Raw genomic sequence first — 15,805 nt, 5'->3', positions numbered from 1 at the left:
GTCAGAAATACTATGCAGATAGAGGAGGTCCCTAAACCACAGTCCAGGCAGGACTTAATGTTCGGAGGACTGGTGGCCCGTAGACAGGTAGTGTTCCCTGTAAGTGAACACATCAAAACGATGGTCCAGGAGGAGTGGAAGGAGGCAGAGCGTCGACTGACACTCTCCCGAGACTTTAGAAGCAGACTGCCTTTTGATCCTGAGGAAACCCGGGCATGGGAAGAAATTCCTAAAATAGATGTCCCAGTCGCTAAAGTTACCAAAAAGACGGCTATCCCATTCGAGGACTCATCAGGTCTTCGAGACCCGTTGGATAGAAAGTTAGACGTCTTATTAAAAAGAGCATGGGAGACGTCGGCGGCTCTTATTAGGGCCAACATAGCAGCCACCTCGGTGGCTAGGTCTATGTTTTTGTGGATGGGGCAGTTGGAAGAACACCTAACCAACAAGACCCCTAGATCAGACATCCTAGCATCCCTTCCGCTCATGAAATCGGCTACGGCGTTCCTATCAGATACGTCGGCCGAATCGGTAAGATTTGCAGCCAGAAACAGCTCCCTCTCCAACGCGGCCCGAAGAGCAGTCTGGCTCAAATCCTGGTCGGGGGACAACGCTTCAAAAACTAAGCTATGCGCCATCCCCTTCTCGGGCCTGAGGGTATTCGGGCCAGCCCTAGATAACATTCTAGAGCTGGTGTCCGATAAAAAGAAGGGATTCCCGGAGGAAAAACCCAGACAACCCCAGTCCTTTCGGAGAGGCTCCTTTTCTAGGAGGCAGACCGAGTTCAGGGGTCGGGCAAGGTCCAGTAGAGGCTCCTATAAGGGCTCCTTCAGCCAGACCGGGAGGGACAGAGGTCCTCCATTCACATCAACCTCTAGATCGAGGAGGCAATGACGCCATAGGTATTGGGGGGAGACTTCGCCACTTCGCAGCAAACTGGTCCCGAGTCACCCACAATCAGTGGGTCCTCAGAACCATCGCGGAGGGCTACTATATAGAGCTTTATTCACCTCCCCCCGAAAGATATATTACCCCCACTGTCGTCCTGGAGGACTCCGCAATGTGGACGGATCTACAGGACATGGTAAAATCAAAGGTCATAGTACCAGTTCCCCCGTCAGAAAGAGGGAAAGGGTACTATTCGTCCCTGTTCTCGATCACAAAACCATCTGGCGAGGCCCGTACCATCATAAACCTGAAACCACTAAATGCCTGGGTCAAGTACAAGAGATTCCGGATGGAATTGGTCCGATCCGCAACCCTCCTGATAGATCGGGACGCCGTCATGTGCACCCTAGACCTAAAGAAGGCCTACTACCAGGTCCCTATCCATCCCTCATCCCAGAGACTGCTAAGGTTTGCGGTCAGTTTACCAACCCGGACCTGCCACTTCCAATTCCAGTGTCTTCCATTCGGGTTGGCCTCAGCTCCCAGAATCTTTACAAAGCTGGTGGGAGAAGTAGTGGCCTACCTGAGAGATCAGGGTATCGTGATCATACCCTATTTAGACGACTTCCTACTGGTGGCAAGATCCAGGGAAGCGCTCGTTCGCGACAGAAACCGAGCAACTACGGTAATGGAGTTCCTTGGATGGGTGATCAATTGGGAGAAGTCGAACATCAGGCCAGAAAACAGGAAAATATTTCTCGGGGTCCTCCTAGACTCAACCGACAGAATATCCTGGCTACCCGAACAGAAGCAGAGGACTATTCAGACCAAAACCAGAGACCTGTTGAGACGTCAGTGCTCCATAAGAGAGGCAATGGAGGTCCTGGGCCTCATGACGGCCTGCATCCAGTGCGTCCGATGGGCCCAATTCCACTCAAGATCACTGCAGAAAGAGATCCTTGCGACGTGGGACAGAAGTCAGGCGTCGCTAGACAGACCCCTAAGGCTGCCAGAACGAGTAAGAGAGTCCCTTCAGTGGTGGACACGGTCCAGAAACCTTCAGGTGGGCGTATTTTGGACAGCCTCTCCATACGTGGTAGTCACCACGGACGCCAGTGTGTGGGGTTGGGGAGCCCACATAGAAGGGAAAATCTTCCAGGGGAGATGGCCAGTAGACATCAAGACCAGATCCTCCAATTTCAGAGAACTCTACGCGGTCTGGGAAGCGCTACGGCGGAACCAGTCGATACTAGAGAATCGTCATGTCCGTATACTATCCGACAATATGACGACAGTGGCATTCCTGAAGCACCAGGGATGGCCCAGACATCAACCACTACAGGACCTAGCAGGAAAAATATTCGCTTGGGCAGAAAGAACAGTCCGATCAGTGACCGCAGTACACCTAGAGGGTTCCCAGAACGAAGTAGCAGACTACTTGAGCAGACAACGGATTCGCCCGACAGAATGGGAACTGAACGAAGAGATCTTCAACCATCTTTGTCAGCGTTGGGGGACCCCCAGTATAGATCTCTTTGCAAGCCGAAAGAATTCGAAGGTCCCCAGATTCTATTCCCTGAATCCGACGGACCACCCAGAAGGCGTGGATGCCCTGAGTCAGACCTGGGGAGAATCCCTCTCCTACGCATTCCCGCCACTGGCCCTTATACCGGCAGTGCTCAGGAAAATACGCGAGGACCACGCACGAGTGATGTTGATCGCTCCATACTGGCCGAAGAGAAGCTAGTTTCCCCTTCTAGGAGCCATGGCAGTCGGAAATCCGGTCGAGCTACCCCTGTGGAAGGACATCATCCACCAGGGCCCGATCTACCATCCAAACCCAGCAAGACTTCATCTATCGGCCTGGATCCTGAGAGGGACATCCTGAAGACAAAGGGATTGTCGGACCAGGTCATATCCACCCTACTGGCCAGTAGGAAACCGGTGACATCCGCAATCTATAGGAAGATATGGAAAAGATTCTGTCTGGAGGGTGGCAGGTCCGATCTCGTGGCAGGCACCCCTGACCTCCCTAGCATACTAAGTTTTTTGCAGGCAGGTTTTAATAAAGGCCTTAAGCCTAGCACGCTAAAAGTCCAGGTTTCAGCCTTAAGCGCCTTCTTCGATTACCAGCTAGCTGCTCATCCCTGGGTAATAAGATTTATAAAGGCCACGCAGCGCCTGCGTCCCACGATTAGGCAGCTCACCCCGCCGTGGGATCTGGGTCTGGTACTCAGGTCCCTCTGTACAGACCACTATGCTCTAGGGGAGAAAATAACCATCACTGCCCTCACCCGTAGAACGGCCTTCCTAGTAGCCATTACCACGGCCAAAAGGATAGGGGAGATCCAGGCCCTGTCCACTAAGGACCCATATCTACAGATAAGAGGGGATAGTATAATCCTAAGGTTAGACCCGGCATTTACCCCGAAGGTAGTCTCCTCAAAGAATCTAAACCAGGAGGTAGTGTTACCATCGTTCTGCGACAATCCCCGTAATAAAAAAGAACAGCGTCTTCACTCGCTGGATGTGAGGCGCGCGGTGCTAGACTATCTAGAAGCCACCAATAGCTGGCGCATTGACCCAAACTTGTTCATCCTTTTTGGGGGTAAAAATAAGGGGAAGAAGGCCTCTAAGGCGTCTATCGCGCGCTGGATTACCTCAGTAATCTCTGACGCCTACCAAGCCGAAGGCGTTAGCCCGCCAGGGTCCATAAAAGCCCACTCTACGAGGGCGGTATCAGCCTCATGGGCCGAACGGGCGGGGGCCTCGGTTGACCAAATCTGTAGAGCAGCAACCTGGGCCAATCTGAATACATTCTGCAAGCACTACAAGCTTGACGTGTTGGCTGGTCAGCAGACCGCATTCGGAAGAAAAGTTCTCCAGGCGGTAATCCCACCCTGAGGAGGTGCTTTGGTACTCTCCATGGTGCTGTCAGGTGGACGTCCTGGAAAATAGGTATTAGACCTACCGGTAATGATGTTTCCAGGAGTCCATCCTGACAGCACGGGTACTTCCCTCCCTGTTATGTTATGCTATGTTGTATTTTGATATGTCATATGCTGTAATATGATTGTTTCATTAAACTGTTACTAGCATCATCCACCTTGCGGTACTTGTTAAATCACTGAGGGAGAGGAGGTGGGACGTGACCTTTAACCTCTCGTGTGCTTCCTGTCCCTGTAAGGAGGAGGAGGACGTCCTCCATGGTGCTGTCAGGATGGACTCCTGGAAACATCATTACCGGTAGGTCTAATACCTATTTTTTCCCACAAAAAATGTTGTTTTGGCCCCAATTTTTTTTTCACTTTCACAAGTGTAACAGGAGAAATTGGACCCCAAACTTTGTTGTGAAATTTCTCCTGTTACCCCATATATGAGCACTTACATTGGGGTTTCCATCTAAATCTTCGAATGATGTGATTCAGTTGAAACCCCCAAAGGAGCTATTCACTATAATGAGGCAGCAGAGTTACTCTGGGCTCCATGTGTCCTTCTTTTCAGAAGTGCACAAAGCTGTGGACGACAGCACTTTTATGCACACCTAAAAAAACGGACACCGCCGGATCACAGGTCAGACTGCACCCACAGAGTCTCCATCTGACTCATCATAGGGAATCTTCAGCCGGGAGTTCCGTCTGAATTACGCATTTCAGAGATTTACACGGAAACCCCGATGCAGGCGCTCAGTTCAGAACACAGGATAAATGTGAGCCGAGCCTTACTGCAATCTTTGGGAGACAGAATGAACAAATCAACAGCAGATGAAGAATTGGTTTCATTTATTTTTTACGCCATTTCTTGTGCGGTATAAGTGATTAAGCGACTTCATTCTTCGGGTCGGTGCGATTCCAGCGATACCAGATTTATATTGCGTTTTTATGTTTGGCTTCTGTCACGCACTAAAAGACACCTTTTTTTGCAAAAACTAGATTTTGCATCTCCATATTTTGAGAGCTCTAACTTTTCCATATTTTGGCCCACAGAGTTATGTGAGGGCTTGTTTTTTTGCGGGGCGAGTTGACATTTTTATTTGTACCATTTGCGGCCACATGACATTTTTTGAATGCTTTCTACTTCGAGTTTTGGGAGGCAGAATGAACAAAAACCAGCAATTCAGGAATACTTTTTTTTTTGCAGTCAGAAAGAACTTCCTGACCATGACGTGTTTGTATACTGTAGATGTCCGGATGGAGTTAAGGACCTTCGGTGACATCACAGTCATGTGACCTGATGCAACCACAGGTCTTGCAGTTTTGTACTCTCCAGGACTTCAGGACGTTTGGTGACATTACGATCACGTGACAAGTGACCATGATTTCACCAAAGGTCCTGTATTGTATGGCAGTTTAGAAGAACTTAAGGATAGGGGACTGGTAAGTATTCTTATGTGTGTGTGTGTGCCCGTGCATGCATGTGTCTGTATGTATATATGTGCATGCATGTGTCTATGCATGTACAGTATGTGCTTGCTCGTCATGCGTGTGTATGTAAGTGCATGAATGCATCTGTATGTATGTGCAAGCATGCGCATGCATGTATGTGCCTGTATGTATGTTTGTATGTGCATACATGTCTCTGTATGTATATGCTGCATGTATGCATGTGTCTGTATGTATGTACTCCATGCATGTATCTGTATGTATGTGATCCATGTATGCATGTATTTGCTTTGTGTGTGTGTGTGTATAGATAGATAGATATTCTTGGTGTATTTGCATGTGTGTGCTGTATTTATATACATATGTGTTATTACGCGCCCCGATGCTAACCTGGGGTCCCCCTCCTCCCGGTGCGTCCCTCCTTCATCCTCGCGCCGTGCCCTGTCTGGCTTTGCAGGGTCACGGCGCGTCAGAGGCACGCACATGCGCACTCGCTCGTTTCTCACCGCGGGGCATCCTGGGAGCACGTGACCCGGTGGCTCCGCCCCCAACATGGCAGCGCCCACCGGGTATTTCTGTCTGGCGTCTTGAATGGTAAGACGCCTGTTTGTCTTCCTCTGTGGCGCTTAGCGTTCCTGCGCAGCGTCGCTCCAACTCTCAGGTCCCCCCTCTCTCTGGTCTGCGCTCTGCTCTCCGCTCCATAGCCCCGACTGGACCCCCGCTCAGTTCCCTCTGCTGCCTCCGTGCCTGTACCTCGCCTGGTCCTTCTCTGCTGCTGTCATCGGCGGTTCCTTAGCTAGGGTTCCGTCCTTACCCCTAGGTCAGTTCCCCCTAACCTTTCTTCCTTCTTTCTTCCAGCGTTCCTGCTCTGGCTCCATCCTGATCGGTCCTGGTTCCCTACGTTCTGTTCCCTCCTGCTCCGGGTCTACTCTAGTCAGTGTCCTTTGGCCTTTCCCTCTGTACACTCCCTGGGTCGTCCCTTTGGTTCCGGCTGTCGTGGTCTCACCCCCCTTGGGCCTGCCCCTAACACTCCCTGTATAGGGGGTGGTCATCACCTGGGCCGCTCGCCCTCGGGGGCTCTGGAGCCACGACCCAGAGGGTCCACTCTCCGGTTCCTACTTAGAACCGTAACAGAACAAACAGGCCATGGACCCCGCTGGAGCCGCTGCGGCTCAAAAGGAGTTGCTGTTTTTGCGAGAGAATCAAACTCGTATCATGGCTTTCATGAAATCCATGGATTCTCGTCTTTCCGGGCTCCAGTCCTCTGACCCTGGGAATGCCTCCCAACTGGCTGGACTGCAGCAGGAACTGGCCCAGCAAAGAGATACCCAGACCCATATCCTCAGTTATATGGCCTCCATAGATGACCGCTTACTCTCCTTACAGTCGGCTGCTGCAGCCCCCGTTCCAGCCCAGGCGCCTCACCCGCCACCCCGTTTAGCTAAGCCGCCCCGCTATAACGGGGATCCCAAGCTGTGCCGAGGTTTCCTGAATCAATGCCGCCTCCATTTCGAACTCCTGCCCCTGCAATATCCCACTGAGCGGGCTAAGGTGGCTTTTATTGTCTCCCATCTTGAGGGAGACGCTTTAGCGTGGGTTAACCCCCTCTGGGAACGTGATGATCCGGTAGTCTCCCAGCTAGGTACTTTATTCGAGACGTTTCGTCGAGTGTTCGACGAGCCGGGTCGCTTGGCCTCTACTACGGAATCTTTATTTAACCTCCACCAAGGGTCCCAAACCGTGGGTCAGTATGCCATCCGATTCCGAACCTTATCTTTTGATTTGGGATGGAATAACGAGGCCTTGGTAGGGGCCTTTTGGCGAGGCCTCGCGGGTCGAATTAAGGATGAGTTAGCTGGGCGGGATACTCCCACTGCCTTAGAAGATCTCATCTCGCTAGCTACACGTATCGACCTTCGGTTCCAGGAACGTGCTCGCGAGAGGAGACTTCCCCGTGCTTCCCCAACTATCCGCGCTCTACCCTGTCTTCGACCCGGAATATCCGCTTCTGCTTCCATGCCTGAACCCATGCAAGTAGACCGCCTTAAGGTATCTGCACAACACCGGGAGGAAAGACGCACTCACAGTCTCTGCTTCTACTGTGGTAGTGACTCCCATCTGGTCCGTACCTGCCCGGAACGTCCGGAAAACTCCTCCGCCTAGGTCAGGTAAGAGAGGCCTCCCTAGGTGTGTATGATACCTCTCTACCCCTCACTCTGTCTGTCTTATTGCACGTTGGTGGAAAACGTTTTTCTCTGGCAGCCTATATGGATTCCGGCGCAGCGGGAAATTTTATTAGGCTCAAAGAGGTTCTTAAATTTTCGGTCCCGGTCAAGACCTTAGAAACTCCACGGATCCTTGCTTCCGTGGACGGTAAACCTCTCCAAGAGACCATTACCTTGGTCACCCATGAGGTAGAACTCCAGGTAGGGGCCCTACACAAGGAGAGGATCGCTTTTTATGTCCTAGCGAGCATCTCTCACCCTATCCTTCTAGGCCTTCCCTGGTTACGAGCCCACAGCCCTACCTTAGACTGGCATAAGGGTAATATCCTGCGCTGGGGGGAGTCCTGTGGGTCTGGGTGTCTGCTGCCGGTGCGTCCCGTGGGTGGTTCTCCTTCCCCCTCCTTACCCCCCCGGGTTGCCCATTGCTTACAGCTCTTTTTCGGATGTTTTTGACAAGAGGGAGGCCGAGAACCTTCCGCCTCACCGACCCTATGATTGCCCCATCGAGCTCGTCCCTGGAGCCACCCCTCCGCGGGGTAGGATTTATCCGCTCTCGCCGGCAGAGACGCAAGCCATGTCGGAATACGTTCAAGAGAACTTAGCCAAGGGTTTCATACGGAAGTCTACCTCTCCTGCGGGCGCAGGCTTCTTTTTTGTCAAGAAGAAGGACGGGTCGCTCCGCCCGTGCATTGATTACAGAGGTCTGAACAGCATCACGATTAAGAACAAGTACCCGTTACCCCTCATCCCCGAACTCTTTGATCGCCTGAGAGGGGCGCAAATATTTACCAAACTTGATCTTCGAGGAGCCTATAACTTGGTCCGAATTCGCGCTGGGGATGAGTGGAAGACCGCATTCAACACCCGTGACGGTCACTATGAATACCTGGTGATGCCGTTTGGCCTCTGTAACGCACCAGCGGTATTCCAGGAGCTCGTTAACGATATTTTTCGGGATCTCCTTTACTCCTGTGTCGTGGTTTATCTTGACGACATTCTTGTCTTCTCTCCAGATCTCTCCACCCATCGACGAGATGTACGGCAAGTGTTGCAGCGTCTAAGGGAGAACCACCTATTTGCCAAGTTGGAGAAATGCGCCTTCGAACAACCGTCCCTGCCGTTCCTTGGGTATATCGTTTCGAAGTCTGGATTGAGGATGGATCCCGAGAAAGTGTCCACGATCCTGGCCTGGCCCCGTCCCCTTGGTCTCAAAGCCATTCAACGCTTTCTCGGCTTTGCTAACTATTATAGGCAATTCGTTCCTCATTTTTCCACCATAACCAAGCCCATCTCTGCTCTTATGCGCAAAGGAGCCAATCCCCGCCTCTGGCCTCCCGAGGCAGAAGACGCCTTTCAAACTCTGAAGAGAGAATTCGCTACAGCGCCCGTTCTCCACCGTCCTGATGCCGAGAGACCCTTCATTCTCGATGTCGACGCATCCTCCGTGGGAGCGCGGGCGGTTCTCCTGCAAAGAACCTCCTCTGGCCGGACTGTCACCTGTGGGTTCTTTTCTAAAGCCTTTTCTCCCCCCGAACGCAATTACTCCATTGGGGACAAGGAACTACTGGCAATCAAACTGGCTTTAGAGGAATGGCGTTACCTTCTCGAAGGAGCTGTCCATCCCTTTACGATATTTACCGACCACAAGAATTTGGCCTATGTTCAGTCTGCCCAAAGGCTCAATCCCCGGCAAGCCCGATGGTCCCTATTTTTTGGACGCTTTGATTTCGAGCTCCGCTTTCGTCCGGGTAATAAGAACATCAGAGCTGATGCCTTATCAAGATCATTTCTCCCGACCGATGAAGAGGAGAGCCCCGCTCACATCATCGATCCAGCAAAGATCGTCACCCTAGCCCCTCTAAGTTTAGTCAACCCACCACCAGGCAAGACCTTGGTATTGGACCATGACAGAGTAAGGGTTCTGCACTGGGGACACTCTTCTAAGATCGCCGGGCATGTCGGAGCCAAGAGGACTCTATCCCTCATCTCCCGCCATTATTGGTGGCCTTCACTCCGCCAGGATGTCCTGGAATTTACCGCTTCTTGCTTATCCTGCGCCCGAAATAAGATTCCACGACAGCTACCCTCTGGTCTCTTACATCCTTTGCCGGTTCCATCAGTTCCCTGGAGCCACATCGCCATGGATTTCGTCACGGATCTACCTCCATCTTCCGGCTGCTCTGTCATTTTGGTGGTGGTAGACCGTTTTTCCAAAATGGCTCATTTCATCCCGCTACCTGGTCTGCCTTCTGCGCCCGAGTTGGCGAAGATCTTCGTGCATCATGTTTTCCGACTTCATGGTTTTCCCCAGCACATCGTGTCTGACCGTGGTGTTCAATTCACCTCTCGTTTCTGGAGAGCTCTCTCTAGCTCAATGGGGGTAGTCCTGGACTTCTCCTCCGCCTATCATCCACAATCCAACGGCCAAGTGGAGCGGATCAATCAGGTGTTAACCACTTATCTTTGACATTTTTCTAATGCACACCAAAGTAACTGGGTCTCACTGCTACCCTGGGCGGAATTTGCTCACAACAATCACCCCAACGAGTCCTCTTCCAAGTCTCCCTTTTTTGTAGTTTTTGGGCTGCATCCGGGCATTCCTCTTCCCGTGTCCCCCACCTCGGGCGTGCCGGCGGCGGACTCCTTGTCCTCAGAATTCTCTAAAATTTGGGAGGAGACTAAAACGTCCCTTGAGAGAGCTAGCGATCGGATGAAAAGATACGCCGACAAGAGGCGCCTGGACACACCTCCTTATCATCCAGGCGATAAGGTCTGGCTGTCCTCGCGCTTCCTCCGACTTAAAATCCCCTCTTATAAGTTAGGTCCACGTTACGTTGGCCCCTTTGAGGTTTTGACTCGCATCAATGATGTAACCTATAAACTAAAATTGCCTGCCTCCCTGCGGATCCCCAACACTTTCCATGTCTCGCTTCTCAAACCCACAGTGTTTAATCGCTTTCAGCCAGCCTCGTCCCACGCTCCGCAACCTAGCTCCGCTGGGGACGTCTTTGATGTCAGGGACATCCTGTCAAAGAAGACCGTCCGAGGTAGAACCTTCTTTCTGGTAGATTGGGAGGGATTCGGTCCTGAGGAGAGGTCATGGGAGCCCCGGGAGAACATCAATGCTCCTCATATCATGAGAAGGTTTCTATCCCGCCTGAAGAAGGAGGGGAGTAAGAGAGGGGGTACTATTACGCGCCCCGATGCTCACCTGGGGTCCCCCTCCTCCCGGTGCGTCCCTCCTTCATCCTCGCGCCGTGCCCTGTCTGGCTTTGCAGGGTCACGGCGCGTCAGAGGCACACACATGCGCACTCGCTCGTTTCTCACCGCGGGGCATCCTGGGAGCACGTGACCCGGTGGCTCCGCCCCCAACATGGCGGCGCCCACCGGGTATTTCTGTCTGGCGTCTTGAATGGTAAGACGCCTGTTTGTCTTCCTCTGTGGCGCTTAGCGTTCCTGCGCAGCGTCGCTCCGACTCTCAGGTCCCCCCTCTCTCTGGTCTGCGCTCTGCTCTCCGCTCCATAGCCCCGACTGGACCCCCGCTCAGTTCCCTCTGCTGCCTCCGTGCCTGTACCTCGCCTGGTCCTTCTCTGCTGCTGTCATCGGCGGTTCCTTAGCTAGGGTTCCGTCCTTACCCCTAGGTCAGTTCCCCCTAACCTTTCTTCCTTCTTTCTTCCAGCGTTCCTGCTCTGGCTCCATCCTGATCGGTCCTGGTTCCCTACGTTCTGTTCCCTCCTGCTCCGGGTCTACTCTAGTCAGTGTCCTTTGGCCTTTCCCTCTGTACACTCCCTGGGTCGTCCCTTTGGTTCCGGCTGTCGTGGTCTCACCCCCCTTGGGCCTGCCCCTAACACTCCCTGTATAGGGGGTGGTCATCACCTGGGCCGCTCGCCCTCGGGGGCTCTGGAGCCACGACCCAGAGGGTCCACTCTCCGGTTCCTACTTAGAACCGTAACATGTGTGTGTGTGTGTGTGTGTGTGTGTGTGTGTGTGTGTGTGTGTGTGACATACAATGTTTGTGTCACATACTGTGTGTGCAGCATCTGCATTTACAGTATAAATCGCGGCAGAGCAGACAAGAGTTCATAGGTGTAAGCATGTGGGCAATCACCCAACGAATGCTGTTAATTCATAGGGTGATAGGATTGCTTATACCAGAACATAAATCATTATCCTCGGCAGCACGTCGCCCGGTGTAAGCTGCAGACTGATCTATTAGTGATTGTTCTGTGCCCATCGTTCTTTGTCAGCCTATGCAAAGAGTGTAGTAAAAAAAAAAATCGCAGAATCCCTTAATATTGTCGATTGCGCTCATTTAACAGTCTGAACTCAGCTTGTGTAAATGCAATCAAGATATTTCTTTGTGCTGGTGCAATATGTTTGCATTTCAGACCCCACTTTAAACTTTTGCTCCGGGCCCCACTTTGTCTGAAACTGACCCTGGCAGCAAACTATGACATTCCATACACCATAAAAAAAAGTGTAGTAAACACTCTTCTGGCCACCTATGGATAAGTTTGATGCATATAACAAGAGTTTATCCCAGCGTAAACCAAGCAGACGCTGCAAAACGCAGTTTGTAAGAAGCCGGCAAATGAGAAATTGGAATCAGTGAATGACCAATGTTCCCCACAGGTAACCTGGACTTGTTAGGCTAATTTCAAATTAGCGTTTTGGGGTTTTTTTGCGCAGCGCATCGTGCGCAATAGAAACGCATGCAAAAACGCATCATGCGTTTTTGCATGCGTTTGCGTTTTTTATGAGCATTCGTTCTCTAGGGGTTAAAACAAGTGTCTACACATTTTTACGCCAAAAACGCATGCGCACGAAAACGCAGACGAACGCATGTCCATGCGCACGCCTGCGTTCCCATAGACTGTAATGCGTTACTTTGTCGTATTCCGTGCGCAAGTGTGCACATGCGTTTTTTGACGCCTTTCGGCTGACCCAAAAATACAACAGGTTGCGTCTGGCACACCTAGGCGCACACCTTGAAAAAACGCATGCGAAGGCGTGCAAACGCAAGACCATGCGCACGCCATGTTAAACACAGGTACGCATGACGCATGCGCATGGACGCGCACGATGCGCTGCACAAAAAATGCTAATGTGAAACCAGCCTTAGTGTGAGCGATTCCACTCTGCAGACAGCACTATGGAATAGGTTAGTCTGACATAAATCATGAGAGATTATTGAAATCAATATTTTGAAATGTGTCCTCCATAATGTGACCAATATTAGTGTCAGAGCGATAATGGATACTTACAGCTTGTCCAGGAGGACCTTTAGGACCAGTGATACCCACTAGACCAACGTCACCAGAAGGACCCTATAAAACAAGCTTTAGTTAGAATATGTGAACCCCAAATGAAATGAAATTACATCAACTTCTATTCCTCCCCTTCTTACATAGATTTTACAACTTTGAAGACAATAGCAAAAAAAATAAATAATATAGATCGTATTGTACCTTTGGACCAGGGAACCCTTGGAAACCCATGAGACCTTGATCACCATCATCTCCCTGTATATACACAATGCTTGATTATTCCTTATCAATTACATCATGAATCTTTACTAGAGAAAAGATGGTGGATACTCACCAGAAGCCCCTTTAGGCCACTTTCACCTTTTGGTCCTTGATCACCTTGCGTTCCAGAAAAACCCCTTGAGCCTGACTTTCCCGGGTAACCAGGTAGTCCTGTCTCTCCCTCAAAAAGTTTAAAATAAAAGTAATTATTTAAAATTTTAATTCTAAAATTCCCATCATTAATTTGGGATAATAGTAAGCAAAAAAGTGTATAATAATAGGCCATTAATACCTTAGGTCCTGGGGCACCATCACTTCCTTGAGGGCCAGGAAAACCCTTTGGCCCTTGTCGACCAGGTAGACCTGCCAATCCAGTGAGCCCGGGGCTGCCGCTTACACCCTACAGTGATTAAATAGATATGTAATTTGTATTATCAGAGATAGAGGTAATGAGCCTATATAATAAGAAGGATGATTGAGAACTAACTGGGCACAAACCATATTAAAAATGTCCCTAATAGAGTGTTATCAGATTAGGGTTATGCTGCCATTAACGGATTATCCCCAGGATAGTAAGTTGTTCCCTATCCAGAAAATTGGGGATAACGGGGATTGAGGATTGCCGGAGATCTGACCCCCAGTGAGCCCAAGAATTAGGCTCAGGGACCAAGCTCCGCAAAATCCCGTCTTGAATGGAGTGGAGGTGCGCATGCTCTGCTTCAATCTATTCATTCTCTATGTGACTGTGGGCTGTACAACTTTTCAATAATATTCCCCTTTTTCTAGCAGTCCCATAGACAATGAATGAAGCAGAAGTCGAAGGTGCAGTGCTCACCTCTGCTCCATTCAAAACTGGTCTCTGCAGAGCTGGTTCCTGGGTTCTAAAGCCATTCAAAAATATAGGAAATCTTATTTAAGGGTTATTCCCAAGATAGTAAGTTATCCCCTATCCTATGTGTTGCTGGGGGTTCAACTGCTGGAACCCTCAGTGATCCATAGGATAGGGGGCAACTTAATACCTCCAGAACCTCTGCTGCCAGTCTGCGGTCTCCAGGACCTCTGCTGCCAGTCTGCGGTCTCCAGGACCTCTGCTGCCAGTCTGCGGTCTCCAGGACCTCTGCTACCAGTCTGCAGAACTTTTGCTACCTGACTCTCAGCGCCTCCAGGAATCAGATGATATAAAGACCATACACCAGCACCCACTGCTCTGTCCGTCTGCACGTCATCTACTCCATGACGCCTGTGCTGGGTACTAGGAGCAATTTAAACATTAAAGAAGCTGCTGCAAGTTTTGCGCAAGTGCTGTGCACCGTCAGACATCGGCCCCTCACTGATGAGATATTTCATTGTTAAGAAGGGCCATCACTACTGTGAACTCCTGGTCCAAGATTACAAATAATGATCTACTTTTTTTTTATCCAGAAACAGCGCCCCTCCTGTTTAAAGACTCTGTTTTGTTTTCTAATGTTTGTGGCTGCAATACCAAATGCAGTCTATGGAAAAGCGTGTCTGAAAACTGGAGAAAAAAAGCAGACCATAATCTTTTACAGAAGAGGGCAAGTCCAAGATTTATACATCTGCAAGTTCCTAGAAAAACCTTCTGATGGGACAAGAGGACGGCTGCATGTTTTGTGCAGATGTCCGGTCACAGCATCTAATAAAACTCAGGTTTTTGTTCAGTTGGCAAAGATTCCATTTTATACAGTTCGTCCAAAAACAAACAACTAAACAGGATGAAAGTCAGAAGATGTTTTTCTCTAACTTTTATCTTTTTTATGAATACATCAAACAGCCGGCGGAATATTTCTGGATGACGTTAAAGATGAGATACATGGATCTGATATTATCTAAAAAACAAAACATGTGAAATTCCTTTTTCCCTGCAGAATAACTGAGGATGGCCTTTCATTTAACACATTTGTATAAATCAGATCTGTTATTGTGTGATTGATGTACTGTATACATCTCACGTCTTTGCAGTACATAAAATCTAAAATTGCCCCCCAATGGATGAACATATGAGGGGTCTACATTGAAGGGAATCTGTCAGCAGGATTTCACCCCCCAAAAAACTATTTATATGAGCATATAGCTCTTTCAAAGACAAGTCCAGCAACACAATTACTTGGCCAGTCCGTACATGAATAACTTAGAAATCAGAATTTGAATTGATATGCAAATGAGGCTGAAGCACTATGGTAGATCTGAAGCCTTTGCCACCGCCTCCTGCTTGACTGATAGCCTCTGTGCTTGAAGTCACACAGGATAGAGGCTGTTAGTGTAGCAGGCGGGAATAGAGCTGGAGTGACAGAGGTTTCAGATCTACCATAGTCCTTCAGCCTCATTTGCATATCAATTTAAAAGCCAATTTCTCACTAGGAAGAAAGGACTGGCCATGTATACAGTGGGTATTGCTGTACGTGTTTTTTGAAAGAGCTACATGCACATATAAATAGTTTGGGAAGTGAAATCCTGCTGACCGATTCCCTTTAAGATCCCTGAGTGAAGATTAAAGAGTGTTTTGGTATCAGACTAAGTTCTTCAGTTCATGCAATCAATAAGAAAGGAAGTAATTTAACCATCCTCTAAAACCCTCTATATTGCTACCAATTCTCCAACTTGGAGAGGCAAAATTTGGATTCTGCATCTGCTACATAGCCTTTTTTTTTTTTTTTAACCTCTATAGGTACTCGGCAGCTGTAGTTTTATGTGGACCTTTGCATGAAAGTCACATTGCTGCCTCCCATTGCAGCGTGTCCGTCCTCCTCCATTTGGCAAATCC

The 15,805-nt window shown here is 49.8% G+C and overlaps 1 protein-coding gene across 2 annotated transcripts in view; it reads right to left on the bottom strand.

Annotated features, from left to right (window-relative positions):
- The window catches only part of COL24A1 (collagen type XXIV alpha 1 chain), a 310,883-nt gene that overhangs the window by 27,146 nt on the left and 267,932 nt on the right, over positions 1 to 15,805 (bottom strand). For both annotated transcript variants that reach the window (XR_012220101.1, XM_073544400.1), the window contains exons 48-51: positions 13,316 to 13,423; positions 13,097 to 13,204; positions 12,964 to 13,017; positions 12,760 to 12,822 (exon numbers count right to left, since the gene is read on the bottom strand). Coding sequence is in view for 1 of the 2 variants with exons in the window: in XM_073544400.1 (XP_073400501.1) it covers positions 12,760 to 12,822; positions 12,964 to 13,017; positions 13,097 to 13,204; positions 13,316 to 13,423 (333 nt within the window). In the remaining variant the exon portion in view is untranslated. The remainder of the gene's footprint in view (positions 1 to 12,759; positions 12,823 to 12,963; positions 13,018 to 13,096; positions 13,205 to 13,315; positions 13,424 to 15,805) is intronic.

The sequence above is a fragment of the Dendrobates tinctorius genome, unplaced genomic scaffold (genome assembly GCF_039654945.1).
Source record: "Dendrobates tinctorius isolate UK_male_01 unplaced genomic scaffold, ASM3965494v1 ptg000138l, whole genome shotgun sequence".
Classification (NCBI taxonomy): domain Eukaryota; kingdom Metazoa; phylum Chordata; class Amphibia; order Anura; family Dendrobatidae; genus Dendrobates; species Dendrobates tinctorius.
Note: the sequence above shows the minus strand (reverse complement) of the source record. Positions and strands in the feature narration are given on the sequence as shown.